The sequence below is a fragment of the Grammomys surdaster genome, unplaced genomic scaffold (genome assembly GCF_004785775.1).
Source record: "Grammomys surdaster isolate TR1022 unplaced genomic scaffold, NIH_TR_1.0 205, whole genome shotgun sequence".
Lineage (NCBI taxonomy): Eukaryota > Metazoa > Chordata > Mammalia > Rodentia > Muridae > Grammomys > Grammomys surdaster.
In genome coordinates this window covers 4,251,280-4,275,655 of record NW_021604650.1, presented here as the reverse complement: position 1 = coordinate 4,275,655, position 24,376 = coordinate 4,251,280, and the positions used below count along the sequence as shown (strand labels likewise).

The 24,376-nt window shown below is 48.6% G+C and overlaps 1 protein-coding gene across 1 annotated transcript in view; it reads right to left on the bottom strand.

Moving 5' to 3' along the window:
- Lrp5 (LDL receptor related protein 5) overlaps positions 1 to 24,376 on the bottom strand; it is a 104,886-nt gene that overhangs the window by 13,673 nt on the left and 66,837 nt on the right. Inside the window, exons 10-18 of the mRNA XM_028770950.1 lie at positions 20,546 to 20,772; positions 18,842 to 19,026; positions 16,773 to 17,096; positions 14,445 to 14,644; positions 9,726 to 9,934; positions 8,369 to 8,559; positions 6,871 to 7,080; positions 3,548 to 3,673; positions 52 to 288 (exon numbers count right to left, since the gene is read on the bottom strand). Of these exons, the coding sequence (XP_028626783.1) occupies positions 52 to 288; positions 3,548 to 3,673; positions 6,871 to 7,080; positions 8,369 to 8,559; positions 9,726 to 9,934; positions 14,445 to 14,644; positions 16,773 to 17,096; positions 18,842 to 19,026; positions 20,546 to 20,772 (1,909 nt within the window). The remainder of the gene's footprint in view (positions 1 to 51; positions 289 to 3,547; positions 3,674 to 6,870; positions 7,081 to 8,368; positions 8,560 to 9,725; positions 9,935 to 14,444; positions 14,645 to 16,772; positions 17,097 to 18,841; positions 19,027 to 20,545; positions 20,773 to 24,376) is intronic.

The window sequence follows — 24,376 nt, the reverse complement described above, 5'->3', positions numbered from 1 at the left end:
AACGGGACCTGGGTGACAGATGGCAGCCAGGGTAGGCAGGGAGGGCCTCACCATCGCAGTTAGCTTCATCAGAGCGATCCTGGCAGTCGGCCTCACCATCGCAGCGTAAACGCAGGTCCACGCACTGGCCTCGAGCACAGGGGAACTGAGAGGCAGAGCACACTGGGCAGCCTTCCTCATCGCTCTGGTCAGCACATTCTGGGAATCCGTCACAGCGCCAGGCTCCGGGGATGCAGTCGATCTCACCAGTGGTACATGCAAACTGATCAGGGGAGCAGGTAGGAGGCTCTAGGGGAGGGAAGGAGACCACAGTCATGCAGGCTCTGCCCAGCGAGCTACACAAAGGCATAGCTGGACTTCAGTGCACTGGCTCTGTGTCAGCAGTGCCCTGGGCACTGTCTCCTGCTTATGTGACACCTTCAGCCCAAGCACAGATGAAGGCAGGGATGAAAAAGTTGCTTTCAAACTTGCCATATAGTCAAGGGTGACCTTGAGTTTCTGATCCTCCTGCCTCTACCTCCTTAGTACTGGGATTACATGTGTGTACCCCAATACCTGGTTAGCATAGTGCGAAGGATTGAACCCAGGGCCTTGTGCATGTGTTCTACCAACTGAGCCGCATCCTAAATGTCTCTTATTTTCTTGTGTGTGTATGCACAAGTATGTTGTATATGTACATGTATGTGGGGGTGCATACACCTATGTAAACATGGACAGCATCTTTCTTCCATCACTTTCCACCTTAATGTTTTGAAAAAGGGTCTCTCCCTGAACCTGGAGCTAGGCTGGCAGTCAGCAAACTTCGGTGATGCTCTGTCTCGCTTGGCCTTTCTCCCCATAGCACTGCAGTTACAGGTGCTCAAAGAGCCACCCGTCTTTGATGTGGCTGCCGGGGGGTTGAATTCAGGTCTTCATGCTTGCAGAGTTAAGTGTTCTTACCCATTGAGCCCCTGACATGTCTCTTTTCTTTGGTAAGGAGCACGGACTGACTGCGAACTTTGGATTAAGTAGCAATCATGACATCCACCATATTCAGGGTGTTTTGAAAACTTGAGAGACATTCCTTGGCTTCTCAAAGCCTCCATCTCCTCCTCTCTATACCCAGGTGCCACTGCATTACTGACAGGCCTGTGGGGAAGGGACAGGTGTGTGGCTAGGGCAGGCCAAACAGAGGGAGTGGGGGCTGTGCTGCTGAAGCTCTGTAGGCCCTGACCTGCCTTCCTACCTGCCTGCCTGACTGCCTTCCTACTTGCCTGCCTGCCTGCTTGTCTACCTGCCTGACTGCTTACCTGCCTGCCTGCCTGCCAACCTGCCTGCCTGCCTTCCTACCTGCCTGCCTGACTGCCTGTCTGACTTCCTACCTACCTGCCTGCCTGCCTGTCACCTGTTCTGTCACAGGGCTCCCATCCAAGAGCCTCAGCAAGCCCTTCATCCTGTGACCAGACAAGTGTCCATGGAAGATTGCAAAGTGTCTGCATAGATGATACACATCTCTCAGGCTGTGAGAAGGGACCTCAAATTCAGGATAAAGGCATGTGCATCATAGTACTTGGGAGATGGAAAAGGATCTGAAGTTCAAGGTTGACTTTAACTACATCAAAAGCCCAAGGCCAATCTGGACTACAAGAGACACTGTCTCAACAAACAAGCAAGCAAACAAACAAACCAAAAACAAACAAATAAACAAAACAAAACAAAGGAAGAAATTTCCAAGTCTTTATGGTAGACTAGGTACATGCTCCCAAGTGGAGAGGCAGCCCTGGATCGGTGGGGGCCACTCCATAAGGCATGCATGAGAGCCACACAGACAACAGCTTCAGATCACAAATCTGTTTAAGCCACTAGAAGCAAAAGGGAATGGACAGACACAAAATGTCCTTTCTTCTCTTGGCCAAACTCTAAGATTTGAAGTGTCACGCAGTGTAAGAGATGCCAGACCAGTCTCCTAGGAGCAAGACTGGCCATTAAACGAACAAATGTCCAGTTGCTCAGTCAAAGCCCAAAGTATACAGGGTGATGTCATGAGCAAGGATGAAGTCTGATGCTCCCAGGAGCTCCTGGAGGACAAGCAGAGTAGAATTCTTCCCAGGCTGCCCAGCACACAATAGAGAGGAAACCCTGGAAGCACACTTAATCATGGTGACATTGAAGACTGTCACTTTTACTATGGCCATTCCCCACAAGTGCTCTGTTACTTAAAGGAAAAGCAGCCTGCCAGATAGGTGCTCTCAGTCTCCACAGGGGGAAGCAGAGGCTCACAAAAGGCATGTGTCCAGTTGAAGGTCATTCATCTTAGAAATCACAGAGTCCAGGATTTGAACCTAGGTCTTCCTTGAGCACACACCACCATAACAACCATGCAGCCTCAGGGGAAAAGGGATAGAGAGGGTGAAGGAGCAGAAATCTGTTATTGGGGGAATAGAAAGACCTTAAGAGCTCTGGCTACTCTTGCAGAAGACCAGCATTCAGTCCCCAGCACCCATCTGGCAACTCATAACTGATTGTAACTCTGGTTCCAAGAGATGTGACACCCTCTTCTGGCCTCTATGGACACTGTACACTGCATAAACATGAATGCAGGCAAACACTTATACACTCAAAATAAAAAGAAATCTTTGTTTAAATCTGTTATAAATCCAACAAGCCTGTCAGGAGCTGATAATGGACTAAGCAGTCAGGAAAGATAAAAGACGAATGATCTGGACTATCAATCAACTGAATCTAATAAAATTTTCCAGAATATTATACCTGACAACAGCAGAATCCCCAGTCTCGCACAAGTACATGAAACATTTACCGAGACTGAGTCAGGAACACATGGAGGCCATAAAGCACACTTCAGTATATTTACAGAGCAGAGATGCCACAAGGGACGCTCTCAGACCACAGCAGAAGTAGAAATCAGAACAGAGACAGCTAACACTCCTAAGTACCCAGAGATCAAACAAATACTTCTAGGCAAATATACTTACCATTGAGCCAACCTGCACCTCACAACACACTGCTAAATGGTGCTTGGGCTGAAGAAGTTGTCTCTCAAAATTTTTCTAAATATTTCAGCTACTGGGTACGGGATCAGTACATGCCACACAAGTGTGAAGACCTGCGTTCAATCCCCAGCACCCAGTGTAAAAAGCCAGATGTGATGGCACACACTAGTAACTCTAGTTCTAGGGAAGCAGAAACAAGAGCATCTTTGGGGTCACTACACAGACAGCACAGCCTAATTGGCAAGCTCCAGTTCCTAGTGAGAAACCTTATCTAAAAAAACCAAAGTGGATAGCTGAGGAATAACAGGCCATGATTAACCCCTGGTCTCCATAGCATATGGACACACACACACACACACACACACACACATCTGAACTATCTGAAAACTAAGACAACTTATTAAAATCTGTGAGATGCAGGAAAAGCAGTCTTTAGGGGGAAATTCATAGCACTAGATGTGCGTACATGAGTGTTTTTTTAAAAAGGCGAGGGGGTGGGGGGAAGGTCAGAAGTAAAATGATATGGCTCCTACTCAAAGTCCCAAAGTCTCACTCACCACCACAAGTCAGCAGGTTCTGCAGGAGCACGAGGTGGACTGGGCATGAGCAACGCGGCGTTCCATCCCCCTTGGCAATGCAGATATGAGAGCAGCCGCCATTGTCCCGGGCGCACGGATGGGCTGCTGTAGGGGCAAAGCAAGATGGAGTCAGGTCAGCCTCTACCTTCCTCCTCAGAGCTTACCGTGTGTGGAAAGCAAAGGCCAGACTCCTATAGAAGACCATCTCGTTTGATCCCAACTCGCAGCCCAGTTGATCATGGAACCTGATATAAAAACCGAGTCTGGCAGCAGCACTATACCTATGAACGCACAGCGGTTCAACTGAGATCAACCCAGTCACCATTCCAGCATGAGGATGGAAGGAGCTCTGGACAGCTGATGGCCCCTGTGGGGCTGGGGAGGAGTCAGACTGCTGAAAGGGTGTGGCTTCTGATAGGTAGGACAACCACACTCCAGTGGACAGCCTTACATCAAGAAGTATATGATATAGGCAGCACAAATTGGAGTTGATGGGTTATTAAAAAAAATTAAAATTAAAACATGGCGGGAAGCATTAGGGGGAAGAGTAGGATCAAAATACATTGCATGAAATTCTCAAAGAATAAAATATTTAAAAAGAAACAGACATAGAATCTGGAACACTCAACCTGTCTCCCTAGCCCCACACCCCTACCCTTCCCATCATGGCTGGACACTATCTGTCTGCTGCTTTCTCTGCTGTTACCGTGGATGTGCCCATGTCCTGACCCTATGACCCATGAACATAAACTAAACTGAAAGCAGGGCATTTGCAGACGTAACAGGTAAGGAATCTCAACATAAGGTCACTGCAGAGGACAATGTGCACTTATGAGAAGACAGAAGAAAGGCAGTGGAGTGCTGGGACAGAATCCAGAGCTTTGCGTACACTGGGCAAGCATTTACCAATTGAGCTACACCCCCAGCCCTAGCTTAGGTTTCTTTTGGTTTCATGGGTGTGTGTGTGTGTGTGTGTGTGTGTGTGTGTGTATGTGTGTGTGTGTATATGCAGGGGGATGTACACATCTGTGCACACACACAGAAGGACATCATTCTCTGCCTCGTTTCCTCAAAACATAATCTCTCGTTGAACCTGGAGCTAGCCTGGTCCCAACAATTCTCTCTCTCTCTCTTTATTATTTTTTAGACAGGGTTTCTCTGTGTAGCCCTGGCCGTCCTAGAACTCACTCTGTAGACCAGGCTGGCCTTGAACTCAGAAATCCGCCTGCCTCTGCCTCCCAAGTGCTGGGATTAAAGGCAAGCACCACCACCGCCCAGCCCCCCTTCTCTTGTCCACAAACCCTGGGGAGTTGATGCTACAGATTACACCAAGGGTTTTGTGTGGGTACTAGGGATTTGGACTCGGAACCACATGCTTACACAACAAATGGTGTTACCTACTAGGCCACCCCTCTAGTCCCCCTCTTCTCTTCAAAGAGGTCTTAGTATATATTCCAGACTGGCTTCTAACTCTAGATTCTCCTGCCTCAGCATCCTGTGGTCATGTGCTACTTCAGGTATGTGCATCTAGATGCCAGGGCTATGCAGTTTAAAAACCCAAGTGGTCACAGTTTACAGCAGAGGTCAGCAAGCCTGTTCTGTTAAATACCATAAAGCAAATAAATTTCCACGTCCCCAGCCAGCCCGTCTCCTGCAGTTACCCTATTATGTTAGTTGTAAAGTACAGGCAGCCATAAATAACACATATGTGGACAGACACAACTGTATACAAAAACATTTGCTGTGGGCTACAGAGTGCTCAGACATAAGCTTGGCCATAGAATCTAATAAGAAAGTATGCTGGGTACTCCACGGCCATGGAGGAGAGCTTATCTGCCCTTACCCCAAACAAGGTCACCTGGGACACCTCGAATTAAGTATCCACAGGACATCCTTAGTCCTCAGCCAGCTCAATAAAGGCTACTTGGTTTTTCTGTCCCCAGGAAAAGTATCCGGGACACCCAAAGAAGGGATCAGGAGAGAACCAACTCCAGAGTTGCTCTCTGACCTCCACATGCTCCAGGACATACATGCTTCCATCCCTACATACACACTACACATATATGATTTAAAAAAAAAAATTAAGACTTTGTTATCAACTTGATTGTGTGATTCCACCAGAGACCCAGAAGGAGAGACAGGGTATATAACCTGAGCCCCGGCTTAGGAGGAATTGGCAGGTAGCAGAAGGGGCTCCAGCAAAGCGGGTAGGAGAAAAGGGGGCTCCAGGTACAGACCTGCTCAGCACCAAGGGCCTGGGGGTAGGGGAAGACTGGCAGCATGGAGGGACAGCCACAGTTCTGAACCCCGAAAAAGCACAGTATGTTCCTAAGGCTTCCCAGGAGAGGTATCCTCTTGCCACTGAGGCACTACTGAGAAGCAGCAGAACCTTTAAGGACTGGGACCTAGCTGGAGGTGTCACTCAAGGGTAGAGTATTTATCTAGCACGTATGAGAGACCTGAATTCACTCTGAGGACTGCAAAAGCCAAACAGCTGAGGCTAGTGGAGAGCTTTTGGATCACTGGAGGGGAGGGTGTCTTCACAGGACAGTGGGAGCCCACCTCTCTCCTCCGTGCTGGGTTCCTAGTCGTGCAACATGTAGCCTTCTTCATCATACCATCATTGCCATGGTGCACTGCCCCTCTCCCCACAGCTCAGAGAATTCCAGCACTCGGGAGGACTATCAAGAATTCCAGGCTGCCCTGGGCCGAGCTACCTAGAGACTGTATCTCAAAAGTAAACAAATAAATAGATGATAACTATAGGCAAATGGCAGAGATGGATGGATGGACAGAAAGACTGGTAGAAGAAAGGTGGGTAGGTGGATGGATGGATAGATAGATAGATAGATAGATAGATAGATAAATAGATAGAGACAGACAGATAGACAGACAGGCAGGCAGAATTTTATTTATTTATTTATTTATTTATTTATTTATTTTGGTTTTTCGAGACAGGGTTTCCATGTGTAGCCCTGGCTGTTCTGGAACTCACTCTGTAGACCAGGCTGCCCTCGAACTCAGAAATCTGCCTGCCTCTGCCTCCCACGTGCTGAGATTAAAGGTGTACGCCACCACTGCCTGGCCAGAACTTTTTTAAAAAGCAGGTTTGGGTACTTCTGCATATTAGCAAACAAAATAATCACAGAGGGAGACATCTGGACATGCACTGGCCTTCAGTGCTGAGCCCATGAGCTCCTCGGGCACAAGGCTCTTGCACCAACAGCCCATCTGGTGTTAGCAGGGCTGATTCACCTTCCCCCAGGAGACCCCCACAACAAATGCTGTCCCCTCTCACGTACAGAATTCCTCCAGGCTGACTTCCTCCACAGCATGGATGCCCGTCAGGTGGGTGACACGGCCCTGAACCCTAGTCCGCTTGTCTCCAGTGGTCTTCTCCACACGCTCAATCATCTGCTGCTGGCGGTCAATCCAGTAGAGGTGCCTACCCAGCACTGTCAGACCTACTGGCTGCACGATGTTGGCATCTTCCAGGGTCAGGCGGTTGGCCCCTGTGGTTAGCAAAAAGCTCCATGAGTGGCAGCAGAGTGAAGAGCCAGACCCACTAGGCTCAGGAGAATGCAGATTTAAAGAAGGGACCATTAGAGAGTCTGGGGCATTTCTACACTCTCCAGGGCTGGGAGCTGAAATAGATACCATAGAAGCAGGCTGCTCATACTAGGGCTGGCCTAGGGTTCAGGTCATACCATCTAACGTGCACCATGATCTCTGGGTCTGTAAGCATGATGCTTTCTCTCCTCACCCATCACAATTGTGTGTGTGTGTGTGTGTGTGTGTGTGTCCTTATCCGTCAGCCCAGGTATGTATGTAGCTTCGACTATCCTGGAACTCTCTTTGTAGACCAGGCTGGCTTCAAATTCATAGAGATTCATGTGCCTCTGCCTCCAAGTGCTCGGATTAAAGCAACTTTTAAAAGTATTTTTAAATATTTATTTTATGTGATTGGGTATTTTTTTCCACATGTATGTTTGTGTACCATATGCCTAAGGAACCCAGAAAAGGGCATTGGATGCCCTGGACCTGGAGTTACAGATGGTTGTGAGCTGCCATGTGGGTGCTGGGAACTAAACTGAATCCTCTATGAGAGGAACCAGTGTTCTTCTTAACCACTGAGCAATCTCTCCAGCCCCCTTAAATTTTTATTCTTATTTCTTTTTATTCATGGGGCAGGGGCCATGCCACAGCAATCTCATCTTCCATCATGTCAGTCCTAGGGATCAATAACTCCTGTCTTCAGGCTTGGTGGCCAGGGCTTCTACCCACTGAGGCATCTGGCTGGCTCTCCACTTTATTTTTTGAGACAGGATCTCTTACTGAAAACTGGAGCTCACAGATTTGGCTAGACTGGCTGGCCAGAAAGCCTCAGGAATCCTCCTGACTCTGACTACCCAACCCTGGGATTCCAGGTACATGCCACAGTCCTTGGCTCTTTACGTGGGTGCTGGGGAACACAATTCAGATCCTAATGTTGCATAGGAAGCTCTTTACCAACGGAGCCACCTCTCCAGTCACATTAGAAGAAAAGCTGCTAGGATCCAGCCCCTCCCCCAAGCACTGAATCCCGCTTCTCCATGGTCCAGGGGCTCACAGCCAGGCCTCCCGGGTCTTTGGATTATGTATGAACAGAGCTGCAGCACAATGCCAGACTCACAGCAAGCCCAGGCAAGAGGAGAGCTGCTACCCCTATTGGTAGCAAGGAAGGCTGGGGCCTCATGGGAGGGTCACCCGTAACAGCTGCAGACAGAGGACCCAGTGACTGCAGACATCCAGGGTGCATACCTGAGAGGTCACAGCTTTCAATGCGCTTTAGGTCTGCATCCACCCAGAAGAGCTTGCCCAGAGCATTGTCCACCACGAGGGCCACGGGACGGATGAGGCCTGTGGTGAAGAGGACCTCACGCTCCGTGCCATCCAGGGAGGCTCGCTCAATCTTGGCAGCATGGTCCTGCATGTTGGTGAAGTACATGTACCTGTGAAAACGCAGCACATGGAAGATGCAGGTAAGAAGTGCATGCTGTGGGCTCCCACCGCCCCCTCATCCACAGCACCAGCGCAACCCCTGACCCTACTGTTGTCCAGGCGGCAGCAGCCCAGCCCCTCGCTGCCAGGTCACACCTCATTGGGGGGTTGGGGGGGAATAGTGTCTCTCAAATCCATGCCACCCTGAAACTCAGGGTGTGAGCTTCTTTGGAAATGGGTCTTTGAAGATATTAGGATTGAGAGAGAATCCTTGTGTGTGAAGATGGGCCCCAAATCCAGTAAGAGTTGATGAAGAGAAATAGAGAAGGCCATGAAGCAAAGAAAGGCAACGTGGTCAAAGGGAAAACCTGAAGTGATGGGATCACATTTCAAAGACAGTAGGCATCTGAGACAGTGTGTGGATAAACACTGTAGCCACAGGACATTTGTCTCCCACCCTGCCCAACTGTCAAGAAGCATCTCCATGCACGCCTCCTCAGAGGCGTTCACTCAGCTCCTGAACGGCTGTCCTCCAGCAACTAGGGCTCAACTATGGGCTGAAAGACTGACATCACCATCACAGTCACAGGAAGGGACACCAAGCTTCTGAGGGCTGCATCACCTGCCCACCATCACTGGGGTAGTTAAGTGCAGGAGTCGGGATTTGAACACTGGCACATCAGGCTCTGGATCACCAGGGACCCCATAGACAACACCCTGCCAATCTAACACCTGCTTCACATGTCTGCCCACAGGACTTAAAGGCCAGCGTGCTCCTGCCTGAGCCTCTGCAAGCTCAGCTTTGTTCTTGAGCTTCACAGGCACCTGGTCAAGGCTCTCTCACCAACAAGGTATTATGAGGACCAACAGGCAAGGGTGCTGGAAGATACCAGGAAGGACACATTTTGAGTTGTGTCTGGGGCAGAATCGTGCAGCCCCAAAGATCAAGTTGAACAGACTAGTACAAGGCCCATGCAGCAGGGTTGACCTCCCCAGGGTCCCCAAACAGCCATCTAGACTTCACCTTCTGCTTGTGCAGCTAGGGATCCTGGATACCACACTGGGAACACTGGCTAGCACCCAAGAGGCCAGCATTACAGGTGCACAGGGGCCAGCAAACGACCACATGGCCTGAGCAGGTTGCAGCCCTCACCTGTCCCACCCTGGGGCCACCTACCCTCTCTCAGCATTGACAGCAATGGCCCTTGGCTTGTCACGGTCCCCTCGAAGCACCACTCCCATGGCATCCCCATCCAGCCGGTGGACATTGATGGTGTTGGTGGCCTCACAGGTCCAGAACAGTGTCCGGCTGTAGATGTCAATGCTGAGGTCATGTGGCTGTCTGTCTGGGCTCAGGCTTTGGCTGGGAGAGGTCAGCATGGAGGGCTGTGAGAGAGAAGCAAAGCAAGCTTGCACCACACTATCACGTGCGGTGAACCCCCAGGGAAAGCGGAAGTTCCAAGTTCAGCCTCAAGGTTGATTTCAACAGACGTGAGGCATTACTTGTAGACCTGGCTCTTTTAAAAACAAATGTTTATTTATTTGGTTGGTTTTGTGCATATTTGTGTGTGCAAACACCTTTCACAGCAGTGTGAAGCTCAGAGGACAATTTGTGAGAGTTGGTTCTCTCCTCCCACCACGAGCATCCCAGGATTTGAAGTCAGGCATGAGTTCAAGCATCTTTACCCACTGAGTCATCATGGTGGCCCTCAACTTAGATCTTAGTGGTATGTCCATTTAAGAATACACAGAACACAGAACAAACTAGAAAGAGTCCCAATAGGACACCAGACTCTAGGTCCCATGAGGAATCTACCAGAGGACACTGGCTGTCTGTCAACTAGATAGACATGAGATCTGAAGCCCAACCTCTCTCCCTTCAGTCCCACTGTTTAGGACTCGGGCTCTTGGTTTTCAATGTTCAAACCTTATTCTTTTTATTCAGTGGCCAGGTGAGTAGGAATGCAGAGCAGAGGGATACCACTCGTCTTGCACACTCTTTTTATGGAGAGGAGACCCAGGCTGCAGAGCCAGGCAAGGGGCATAGGACAGGTGCTGGGCTAGTGGGTAGAAGGGTGGAGCAATGCAAGGATGCACAGCAAGTGATGGGTAGTCAGAGGTGTGGGCAGACACGGAAACAGGGTAAGGAAAAACAGGAAGAACTGGGTGCCTGCAGGAAGGTGTCTAAGGGAGGTAAGGGGAGTAGGACAGGTGGGGTCTGAAAGTCACAGGAACTTTAAGAAGATTTGTACCATGGGGCTTTCTTGTACAGAAGCTATAGCCACCAGTTAGTACTCAAGGTGACTATCTAGGAGATGACAGCCTAGAGTCACTGGCCCAGCCTGGGGTTGAAGAACCAGTGACTTATCTTCACTACCAACAGAGGAAGAGGGGGGGAAAGGGGAGGAAGAAGAGGAAGAAGAAGAGGAAAAGGGAGAAGTGGAAGAGGAAGAGAAGGAAGAAGAGGAAGAGGAGAAGGAGGAGGGGGAGGAGAAGGTGGAAGAACAGGAAGGGGAAGAGGAGGAGGAGGAAGAAGAAGAAGAGGAGGAGGAAGAAGAGTCCAACCTATAGCTGTGACTTGATAACCCACCAGGCCAGTGAGGATTTTTATCATATGGACTTTGTGGTGGCTTGTCTAAATGGTCAACCTGATGACATCTAGAATTCCCTGGGAGACTACCTGGTTTCTTGGCAAACTGGTGGGAGATTATCTTGATTGGGTTAATCTAGATGGGAAAGCCTACTGTGGGTAGCACCATTCCCTGCTTGGGGCCCTGGTTGCATAAAAGAAGACAGTGAGAGTCTCTGCTAAGTCTGATTATCTGAGTTTGCTCCCTGGAACCCACATAGGAGAAGGAGAGAACAGACTGTCCCCAAGCATGTATGTATGGCACATACCTCAGTAAAGAAATTAATGTAAAAAATATTTTAAAAAAAAGAAAGAAGGAAAGAAAGAATGAAAGAAGAGAAAGAAAGAAAGAAAAAAGGGGTGAGTGGGTGGAGAGAAGCATCTATTGCTCTCTGCTGATGCATTGTCGTTTTGAGACATGTCTCACAAAGTAGTCCTGGCTACTCTAGAACCACTCACAGAGGTCCATCTGCCTCCCACGCACTGGGATTAGAAGTGTGCCACCACACCTGGCAATCTGCTTCTTCTTCTTTTTTTTTTGGTTTTTCGAGACAGGGTTTCTCTTGTAGCCCTAGCTGTCCTGGAACTCACTCTGTAGACCAGGCTGGCAGTCTGCTTTTTAACTATGGATACAATGTGACCAGCTTCCAGTTCTGCTTCTTAACTATGGATACAATGTGACCAGCTTTCGGTTCTGCTTCTTAACTATGAATACAATGTGACCAGCTTCCGGTTCTGCTTCTACTTCTTAACTATGTGTACAATGTGACCAGCTTCCGGTTCTGCTTCTACTTCTTAACTATGGATACAATGTGACCAGCTGCCTGGTTTTGCTTTCTGCTTCCTTAGCTTGAGCTGGAAACAGCCTGAACTTTGAACTGTGAACTGTGAGACAAGTCCTTTCTTCTGTAAGTTATTTTCATCAGGGTGCTTCATCACAGCAACAGACAAATAACTAAAACAGTCATTCAGCTCAAAGGGATCAAACTACTGCCCAGTCACAGCTACACACGCATCCACACACACACGTATATGCGCACACATGCACACAAGTTAATTTATTAATTAATTAAAAATAATTTTCTTTTAAAAAGTCTACATCTCCAGAGAAGATCTGTAAACCAGCTCATGGGAGTAAGCTCTCCTCCACTTAGCTATCACATAGCATACACTGGGAAAGGGGCCACTGGGTTCTGTAGCTTTTGTGAAAGGCTTCCTAAGGCAGGTCCTTCCTGGACTGGTCACTAGGTTGGTGGTGCATGCCTTTAATCCCAGCACTTAAGAGGCAGAGGCGGGGGATATCTGTGAGTTCTGGGCCAGTCTAGTGTCCATAGGATGTCCCAGGACATCCAGGGCTACAGAGAGGGGATTGAGGTGGGGGTAAGACAGGGAGACAGAGATAGAGAGACAAACAGACAGGGAGCGGGGAGAGGAAGAGAGAGAAAGACCACTAGACTGGCAAAGGGCTCACTGGGTAACGATGACGACTGCTGCTGAGCCTGACACTGGTCTGACCACCAGGATCCATCTACTGAACACACACCCCTGACCTCCACACTTGAACCATGTCACTTGCTCACACACATACATTTATAACAAAATAGAGAAATAAACATAATAAAAATTTAAAGAAAATTCGGGCTTAGCACTCAATAATACACAATTTCATTTAAGGGAAACAAAAAGAATGAAAAAACCAGGAGAGGTAACACACAACTGTAGTAGTCCCAGTACCTGGGAGACAGGAAGCAGGAGGATGAGGAGCCAGCCTATGCTACATACTGAGTTTGAGGCCAGCCTGGGATACAGAAAAACCTGTCTCCCAAAACAAAACAAGCCTGGAGGAGGCAGCTCAAGGGTTAAAGAGCTTGCTGTCCCTGCAGGTGAAAGGCTCAGAAATTCACACAGGCTGAGCATGACAGCCCAAAGACAGAGAGAGGATCCCAGAGCAAGTGCCCCAGTGAGACTATCAGTTTGACTGTGAGACCCTGCCTTAGTAGGATGGAAGACTCCCAACATCTTGTCAAGAATACACACATACACATGCATGTGCACAGAAAGATACACCCTAAACATGCAAAAAGGACATACACATGTGCACATCACATCACACACACAAAATGGAAAAAAAAAAGTGAGTGTAGACACTTGTCTTGGCTTGTGGCTCCAGGAAGACTGGATGACGCACATATCTCCATTCATATGCGGTGAGCCACATCCAGCCATACCTGCAGCCAGAATTTCCTGCCCTGCTTCCAAGATGCTTCTGGAACCATTTCCTACAGCTCACAGACTGAGGCCCTGGTGCTTCCACACCCACAGATACAGGAAAGACTGGCCAGGCAAAGGGGTTCCAACACTTCCACAGCCCAACCTGCTTCCTATGTGTCACTGGGGGCAGGAGTATCATTACTATTACTACCTATTTTAATATGTATGGGTGTTTTGCCTCTGTACATTTCTCTGTACCATGGGCATGCCCGAGGAGGCAGAAAAGGGCACTGGAGTTAAAGGTATTTGTGAGCCACCGTGTGGTGCTGGGAATCAAACTGTCTTCTACAAGAGCAGCCAGTGCTCTTAACCACTGAGCCCTCTCTACAACCCTACCAGGCTCTTTATCTCACAAGTCCAACAGTTTCTGTTGGTAATTTGCACAGGCCTGTGACTTTTTATTACAGAATTAACTGCACAAGAGATGGCTAGGAAAAGCACGTGCCTTGCAAGCATGAGGAGCAGGTCCTGCATTGGGAAGCTGTACACAGTGGCACACACTTGTAATCTCAGCCCTTGAGAGGTGAAGACAGGCAGATCTCTGTGGCCTGCCAGCCAGCATCCCACCCTGATCAGTGAGTCCCAGTGAGAAACCCTGTGGACTGTTCCTGAGGAACAACCGAGACACTGCTGTCTCATTCCCACACATGCACACACACGTGCATAAACACAGACACAAAGACTGATTACATGAATATTATAAAACGAAGGAAGCATATAGTGTTTCTGAGCAACAGAAAACCACATTGGACAAAAGATCCACAAGCTTGACCCACTACCACCCATCCCTCTACCCATATCAACAACTGGGAAATCCAGTTTCTCTTAACCACAGTCCAGGGCTTCACATGGCCAGGATCAGACCTATAATTACATAACTGGAGTCCAAATCCTTGTTTGCCACAAGCCCTGCCCAGAAAAGGGGAGCAGCCTGGAAGCCAGCAGGGCAAGCTCTGGGCAGAGCATCTCCCACACCCTGCCCTCAGGAGCACCTGCCTGGGTACCGTCGTCCTTGGCCCTCTTGATGTTCTGGCGCCCATCTACCCAGTAGATGAACTTGTCCAGCGGGTCGTAGTTGATGGCTTTGACATTCCTCAGCCCGTGTAGGGGTAGGACAAGGTCCGGACTGAGCTGGTCATCGGGGATCATCCGGCTGATGGCAAATTTCTGGCTGAACAGCAAGAAGGTGGAGGGCGCTGGAGTGGGACAAACAGACCAAGCGCCGAGCATCAGCGAGCTGAGGGCGCTGGAGCCGGACAGACAGACTGAGCAGAGAGCATTAGCAAGTGAAAGCTAAGGGACTGGACAGACAGACAGAGTGGTAAGCACAGCAAGCTAAGTGCTCTGGACAGACAGACCAAGCACCAAACATCAGCAAGCTGAAAAGCTGGACAAACAGACTGAGCAGAAAGCATCAGTGAGTGGGTGATGAGAGGCTGGGGCCAGGGACATGGCTTCCAGAGTGGTTACAGACCAGCCCTTGTTCTCACTGGACCCCTTAGAGAAGAACAGTTACAGAGCTGTCAGTTGGCACGGGTGATGGGCTGTTTCTGCAATCATCCCAAAGTCTGTATGGCTGTCCTGAATAAATAAATACCATGTTTTCTTTTCTTTCTTTTTATTTTTAGCTAGGGTATCTTGCAGCCTAGAGTGGCCTTGAACTTGTCCAAGCTGTCAAGGATGGTCTCGAACTCTTCACTCTTCATCCTTCTCAAGTACTGAGAGCCTTTATCTCTCAAGTACTGGGGCCACAGGCACACACCAGTTTATGCCATGCTAGGATTGCTTTGCTCATGCTAGGTCAGCACTCTACCAACTGAGCTACAACCCTAGTCCCAGGGGTTATTTTAAGATTTGCTTTTATTATTTTTTTAAATCGTGTGCATGGGGCAAGGAGTATGGGAGTATGAATGTGAATACAGGTGCTCCAGAGAGCAGAACGGGGGAAAACTGCTTTAGGAGAGATTACAAAGCAGGCTCTCCTTCCTGGCAGGGAGCCCGGTCCTGAGGCCCAAGGCCAGCAGCCCAGATTCAGGAACTGTGATACTCAGAAGTGTGCCAGGCAGCCTCCAGGATCAGCGTGTTACAGTGGGTGGTTTGGAAACCAAGCCATGGTTCCAAGACCCTAGGAAGTTAGCATTCTTGCTTCTGCCCCCTACCTGCCCTACAAGAATAGCCTCAGCCGAGCATGGTGGACACGCAGCACTCAGAAAAGCAGAGGCAGGTGGATCTCCATGAGTTCAATGTCAGTCTTGTCTATATTTCAAGTTGCAGGCCAGCTACATAGTAAGACTCTATCTCAAAAATAAATTAATTATTAATTAATTAATAGTGGAGAGATGGCTTAGCAACTAAGAGCATTGACAGCTCTTCCACAGCACCCGGGGTTACATCCCAGCACCTATGCGGTGTCTCACAAGTGTAACTCCAGTTCCAGAGTGTCCAAGGCTTCTTGTTTCTCTGGGCACCACACACATGTGGTGCACAGACATACAGGTAATAAAAGTTAATAAAATGACATAAACCAAAATAAATAAAAAATTTAAAAACAATCCCAAGGAGGTGACTCTGGACCTGGCCCACTGGAGACCAGCTCAGGATCAGGTACACTACCCACCCTTTGAAACCGCAGGGTCCTCACCAGCTCAACAGGGAAGGGCAGAAGAGCCCTGCTGTGGGTGATGCACAAGACCCAGATTACAGACGCCCCAAGAATTGTCCAGTTCTAGTTGGAGGCCAGTCGGTATCTGGCTTTCTGCCAACATCACATCACCACAGAGCCTGCTGACAGGACACACCTGTACTCACACAGGGCTACTGGGAAGTCACCCTCTGGCCTTCTGAATTACACTTTCCCTGCCATGAATGTAAGAACACAGCCACACCTACTGGGCCAGTTAGCATGGGCTTACAGCATCAAGAACACAGACTCGGGAACCATTCTGGTGGCTCCAAGTATCTCAGCTCTGTAGCTTTGAGCAGGTTACTACACACCTCAGGCTCTCAGATTCTATGACTGAGAAATGGTTGTCACTGTGGGAAGCACTCAGGACAGTGCTGGCAGGACACCGAGATGTACCCCTCCCCCAGCTCCTAAATGATTTTGACATCCAAGGAACCTCCCCCAGAACCAACCAGCTAAGGGGCTTTGGCCTCACCCAGGCTGGTCACCAGGCAATATCATGAAGCCTGTGCAGTGCCTGATCTGCCCAACCATCCAGGTACACAAGACACCCCGACACAAGAAGCTCTCTTCCACCACAGCCCATACTAGTGGCTAAAGGGCTACAGCCTGGTGCATGCAGCAGGGTGCAAGGCACTTACGGCTGCAGTTGCGGCTGCTGGGGTCCAGGGTGTAGTGAGAAGCGCAGCCACAGCGGTGGCCTCCGGGGATGGCGAGACATAGCTGCCCACACTGGCCATTGCTGTGCACGCAGTCGTTGAGGCCATCCTGACGGGAGGAGTGGAACACCAGGATGTCCATGACGAAGTCCAGGTGACCCTGGATGAGGGTGCGGTTCTGCCCGCTGGTCTTGTCGGCCCGCTCAATGCTATGCAGGTTCCAGTCAGTCCAGTAGATGTAATCGCTATACTGAGTCAGGCCAAAGGGGTAAGGCAGATCATCGGCTATCACCATGCGCTCCTGACCTGTGTGGGGACACAGGATGCAGGTCAGCAAGAGAGCTATCAGGCCAACGAGCTGAGGGAGCCTCTGGGAGAGTCAGTGACTCTCAGCCAAGCAGGGAAGCCTGCGTGGCTTCGTGAAGGTGACTGGTTGACTACCTATGTGGCAAGCCCACCCAGCATCCTCAGGAGAAACCTATACATCAACCAAAAGATACTCACAGGAGAGCTGTCAGTAGACAGTACCTTTATTAATTCCAATAGTATTTCAATTCTGAAGCCCAGGAAAGCCTAGAAAACTCACTGTGTAGCCTCGGCTAGCCTCAAACCCATGATGATCCTCTTGCCTCAGCCTCCCAACTGCTGGGACTTCAGGCACAAGTCAGCCTGACTCCATCTTATCTATTTGAGCACACAGGCCATTTATACCCGAGCCCATAGTCACATGGCTATAACATCCCCGTGGAGACTCAGCAATGGAAAAGAACAGATGTCTGAGATTTCCGAGGTAAGGCCCGGCCCCTCCCAGAGCAGATGACAGAGAGTAGACTGGGCAGACCTGTCTTCCTCTGCTGCCTGTTGATCAGGGCGCAGCACACGGATGCACCCAGCATGCAACAGGCATGTCAGGGAGAGAGAGGGGACAGGTCTGGCAGAGTGGGACAGCATAAGGTCCCATCCAAGAAAGAAGCCTAGAGGATCTCAGAGCCTCTAGACCAGACACAGGTCCAGCCCCGCACATCTACATGTTACAGCCTGGGAGCTGCAAGCCCGTGTCTCCTCATGTTCTAATCATGGCACTTATGGTACTAACAAAAACAAGCTTGTGATATGAGAACATGCTTGTTTTATATGGGGATCACAAAAAAGCAGAAAAACTGAATATAGTGTAACTTAAAGGAAAGTTAAGTTTCAAACACAGCTCATCCATCCACCCATCTATCCATCCATCCATCCATCCATCCATCCATCTATCCATCCATCCATCCATCCATCCATCCATCCATCTATCCATCTATCCATCTATCCATCCATTCATCCATCCATCATCCATCCATCCATCCATCCGTTCATGTATCCTAGACTAAATCCAATTCCTCATGTATCCGAGGATGACTGTGACCTTCTGACCTGCCTCCACCTCCTGAGTGCTGGGCTTACAGGCTATACGGCCACACCTAGCTGATGTGCTGGGGATTGAATCCATGGGCTTTATGCATGGTGGACAAGTGTTCTACTAGCTGAGCCACAGCCCAACCAAAAACTATTTCTAAAAAGTAAAAACACGTACAAAAAAAATCCAGATTTTTAAAATATCATGTATTTAAAGCTAAGTTTTTAAATACAGAGGTTAGAAAGGGATCTGTTTGCAGGAGGAATTTGTGCTACTAGCAGGTGGAGGTCAAATCTGGCCCTGGGAACTCTAAAACTTCCTTACTGGGTGATCTCAAGCAAGCCCTTCTACACACCTAGCCTCAGTTTCCCCACCAATGAAAAGCACTACCATGTGAGAGAGAGTAAAATACCAGTCCTGGCTCAGGGGTTGGCTGGGACCCGGAGCCCAGAAATCCATTCCCAACACTACAGTAAGGGTACCAGGGCTAGATGGGGACATGCCACCTGAGAGGGCAAGTGCTGTGCCTGTGCCTTTGTGGTGCCGAGTGGCTCACTGGCCAGAGCAGGCTAGCATGCATAAGGAGACAGAAGTGAAAGCCTGCCACTCAGCCCTCGCCTCACCCCCGAGGTCACCAGCCCTCACCCAGGCTCACCCAGCATGTTGGAGGACTCAATCATGTTGGTGTCCAGGTCAGTCCAGTACAGTCGCTGGTCGGCGTAATCAATGGTGAGGTCATTGGCCCGGCCCACCTTGTCTACCAGTGTCATACAATTGGTCCCGTCCATGAAGGCCCGCACGATCCTTGGCTTGCCACCCCACTCTGTCCAGTAGATATAGCTGGAAGGGGAGAGGGGTTGGGCTTAGTTGAATCCTGGTTTAACACAGAGTATAAGGCAGAGAGGAACCACAACCTTCTAGACTTAACCCTCTTGCCCTTGGGGAAGTTGGTCAGTGACATCTCCCAAGTAAGTAAGAAGGAGCCACCTCTCAGCTAAGCTTCTGCCACACTACTGACTCTCCCGAGGGGATGGGAAGAACCCATGTGTAGCCAAACAGGACATGCAGAAAAGCTATCAGACAAGACTGCCAAAGCAGGCAACATCTTAACTAAACTGGCTGAGTGTTGGTGTGTCCCCTGAATCAAGAGAGATGTGGGCAAATACATATGGACGGTCTCTTCTCTCAAGAGTGAAAAAACTGACCAGTGCTAAAGTAGCAAAGAGGGGCCCCTCCTCCCCTTCCCCTACACATTTCAAAAGATTGCTCACACCCTCATTCTAAGGTTTGGAAGATTTTCTTGGCCTTTGCTAGCACCTGGACCTTTCTGTCATCCTGAGCTCACAGCATCTGTTCCAGGCAGGGTTCAGTTGTTCCCAGGGCAGTGTGGATGCTCTATAGAGTGATTATGTGCCCTGCACCAGAAGGGAGACTTGACACCAGGAAACACCATACCTGGCCCACTGGGCCTCAGCTCCCAAGGGGGACTCCTTAGCTTGATCTTAGGTCAAGACCTAGGGGCTTGTAAACCAACATTGCTGAACAGCCATAAATCCAAGTGCCTCAAAGCCATCTATGAAGGGCTATCTGGTCACCATTGCGTAAGGGAGGCCTGAGATGGCATCAGATGGGTCAAGATGGTCTTACTGGCCACAGGACACTAGTTGCTTTGAACTCTGTGTGTGTCTCTGTGTGTGTGTGTGTGTGTCTGTCTGTCTGTCTGTCTGTCTGTCTGTCTGTGTGTGAGTGTCTGTGTGGGTGTCTGAGTGAGTGTGTCTGTGTGTGTATGTGTATGTGTCCATCCAGAAGTTAACACCGAGTTTCCTCACTGATTTTCCATCATATTTTGAGACAGGGTCTCTCACTGAGCCTGGAGCTTGCTATTTGACTAGACTGTCTAGCCAGCAAACCTCATTTGCCTGTCCCTGGCTCATCAATGCTTATGTTACAGGTGATGTTGTCTCTGTCTTTTTACATTAGTTCTGGGGTCCAACTCAGATCCTTATGCATATAAGGTAAGCATTTTGTAGTGAAGCCACCTCCCTAATTCCCTCTGAGCCTGTTCCTGTGTGTGTGAAATCAGACACCAAGATACTGGCCCGAGTGACATTTAAGACAGCCCTTATGAAAGCAGCCAGAGTTCAGTGTCTGACGGCAGCGTCAATGCCAGCCTCAGTTTCCCCTCTTTAAAGTAGAAAGATAATCTTCTAAGGTTCTGCCAGTCCTGGGACCTGTGAGGCTAGTGGCAAACAGCTCAGCCATTAGCACAAAGTGCTTGGTGGGGCCAGTCACTCAAAGGCAGAGGCCCTGTCAACAGACAGGAGGGCTGCATCATGTGACAGACAAAAGCAGTCCTCACCCTTTAGTTGGATCCAGAGCCAGAGACCTAGGGTTGTCGAGGTCTCTCCACACAAGCACCTGCCGGAACTGCCCATCCAGGCGGGCTACCTCAATCCTGTTGGTCCCTGTGTCAGCCCAATAGAGGTTCTTGCCCATCCAGTCCACAGCCATTCCTTCAGGGTAGTCGAGGCCAAACTCAATCACGTGCTCCACTGAGCTTCCATTCATGAAGGCTCGGCTGATAGTCTGGGAGGGTGAGGAAGGAAAAGGTCATGTTAGGGTCCAATATCAACCCAGGAGACAGAGCGGAGTCTCCAAACAGACAACTATAACACAGGACCTTTATCACGTATCTTAAATTAATACACTTGCAATAATCACACCTGAATCTGGGAGTGAATAAGAATATAAAGGGCTAGAACAGAGAGATGGTTCAGCAGCTAAGAGCACTTGCTGCTCAGTCATGACAACTAGAGGCCAAGTGCTGCACCTACATCAGAGAGCTCACAAACCCTGCAAATCTACTTCAGAGGGATCTGATGCTCTCTCTGGCCTCTGGGAGCTCTGAACATACCTGTTCATATAGTCATATGACTATACACATACATAAGTAAAATAAACTTCTGTGTGTGTGTGTGTGTGTGTGTGTGTGTGTGTGTGTGTGTGTGGCAAAGAACTTTTCAAACAAGAAAATGCTCTAGGAACTGTTAACAATTAGGCAAGGGGGCGTGGCTGGGATGGGCTCAGGGGTCAGGTGACCATGTTGAGTTCCCAACACCCACATGATGACCTTCAACCATCCATAAGTCTAGTTCAGGGAATCCAACACGCTGTTTTGACCTCCAAGGGCACTGCACACATGTGGTGCACATACATACAAATAGGCAAAACACTCATACACACAAAATAAATACATCTCTAAAAAATAAAAAACTGGGGGCTGGAGAGATGGCTTAGTGGTTAAGAGCACTGTCTGCTCTTCCAGAGGCCCTGAGTTCAATTCCCAGCAACAGATGGTAGCTCACAACCATCTGTAATGGGATCTGATGCCCTCTTCTGGTGTGTCTGAAGACAGCAACGATGTACTTACATAAAATAAATAAATCTTAAAAAAAAAAACAAAAAACAAAACAAAAAAAAAACAAAAAATAAAAAACTGCCTGATGTGGTTGCACACACCTTTAATCCCAGCATAGGGAGACAGAGGCAAGCGGATCTCTGATTTTGAGTCTAGCCTGGTCTACAGAGAAAATTCTAAGACAGCAGGAGTACATAGATAAATCCCACCTCAAAAAAACAAAATAAATAAGAATTAGGAAAGGACTTGACAGATGGCTCAGTGGTCAGGAGTGCCTGTTGCTCTTGCAGAAGACCTGAACTGGGTTCCCAGTACCCACATCGGGCATCTCATAACTACCCATAATTCCAGCTCCAGAGGATCTGACACCCTTTTCTGGTCTCCACAGATACCAGTGTATATAACACAGATGGACATAAATAAAAATAAGCATTAAAAAATAAGTAAATAACCACAAGAAATAAATAGTAACATAAGATACGCGTGATCATCTTTCTTGGCCTCCTCCCTGGCCCCGCCCTCCTTTGTTGGAACAGGATAGTCCAGGCTGGTCCCAAACTCACCACAGTTTCCTTGCCTCAGCCCACTATACCCAACAACGATAACCGATTTGTTTGTTGTCTTGTGAAGAAAGGTAACTGAAGTGTGTTAGCAATCTAGTGCACTAGGGCAGGGGTCAGCTGACTTTTACAAGAGTTCTCAGCTTTCTCACATCTCCCAGACGTAGCCGCTTTCCTCCGTCTGGTGGCACAAAAACAGCCACGCGCAACTCCTAAACACACAGGCACCACTATATTCCAGAACTATTTGCAGAATCAGCACGTTCCACGGGTCCCATTTAGGAGACAGGTCTCCTCCCCTGTTCCCCATCCAGAACAAAGACAGCTACACTGTGAGTGGAAACAGTCGTGAGGTAAACAGGCTGTGGGAGAGCATGGGCCAATGCCAAGTCTCACCAAGCATTTCCCACAGCACTCTGCAAAAGCCCCAGGCATGCCACCTGGACCTACAGCACAACCATTCATATCTGCTTATTAAATTGTGGGCACTACACCTTTAGAGTCAAGAGGTAGAGGCAAGTGGATCTCTGTGAGTTCAAGGACGGCCAGTCTACATAGCAAGTTCTAGGCCAGATAGAGCTCCACAAAGAGATTGTGTCCCCAAAACATAAAAAGCAGAGAAACAAACAAAAGGAAGTATACTAATATTTTATCAGCCTGAACTGAGTTATATTCAATACTATAATTCCTCTCTGTGTGTGTGTTTCCACGTATACATGCATGTACAGAGACTCAAGGCTGTTGTTGGGAGACTTTTCCAGTCATTCTTCCACCTTACTCATGACACAGGGTCTCTTAACTAAACTCAAAGCAGACCCATACAACCAGTCTAGCTAGCCAGCTTGCAACAGGGATCCCCTGCCGTAGTGACAGTTTTGGAATTTTGGTTTCTCTTAAAAACACAGAAATGTTATAATGTTTTCATCTTAATATTAGGTGTGGGGATGTGGGGCTGCTTCAGACTGTCCACAGCAGCTGACTATGATTTGCCTCATGCTCTAGCAGGGGTGTGGTTTTGCCAGCTACAGATAATTTCTATGACTGTATGACATTTGGAATTCTGGTAACTTTTTAAAGGGTATATTAATGCTAGGGCCCCAAGAGGCAGGTGGGTTGTTGGTCACTGTTAATTGTGGTTTATTAAGTATTCACAAAGAAGAAAGAAGAAATTTGACAGAAGTCAAAAATGCACCAAGGAACTTAATGTCCCTAATCAGTAGGAGGTCGTCTAATGAAATCCCCATTCCAGCCTCTGACTTTATTCATGGATCTCTTTCCTCTCTCCTCTCTCCTTTTTTCCTTTCCTATCTAGTGTTAGGGGGTTGAAAGGGTGGAAAGAGAGGAAGAAAGAAAAACCACAAAGTAGCCAAAAACAGCTATACCCTGCTTTTGCCTCCAGTAGCTGGGATTTCAGGCAGGCTGCCATGCCCACCAGAAGATCCCAACCCTGGTCCTTACATTTGCTGTTTGCAAGGCAAGCTCTTTGACCACTAAAATACATCCTTAGGCCTGATACTCTAATTTTTAAAAAATAGTTGTTTTTATTTTATGTGTATTGTGCTTTGCTTGCATGTATGTTGTGTGAGGGTGTCAATCTTGGAAGTTACAGACAACTGTGAGCTGCCATGTGGTTGCTGGGAATTGAACCCTGGTCCTCTAGAAGAACAGTCAGTGTTTTTAACCACTGAGCCATCTCTACAGCCCCCATATACTCTAATAATTTTAAGTTTTAAAAAATGGAGCTGGGCAGTGGTGATACACACCCAGCACTCAGAAGGCAGAGAGAGGCAGATCTCTGAGTTCAAGCCCAGCCTGATCCACAGAAAGAGTTCCAGGATAGCCAGACTTACACAGAGAAACCTCATTTCAGAAAAAAAATAAAAATAAAAACTAAAAAATGGTTTTTAGATTGACTTTTATTTTGTGTTGGGGTGCTTTGTCTGAATGTGTCTGTGCATGCAGTACCTGCTAAAGCCAGAGGAGGGCACTGGATCCCTTGGAACTGGACTTACAGACCATCAGGAAACAATGTGCGTACTGGGAATCACAAACCTGGATCCTCTGAAGAGCAGCCAGTGCTCTTAACCACGGAGCCATCCCTTTGGCCCCTAATTTTTAAAAACATTGATATGCACCTATGTGTGCCCATGTACATTTAAGCTACCATCTATCTATCTATCTATCTATCTATCTATCTATCTATCTATCTATC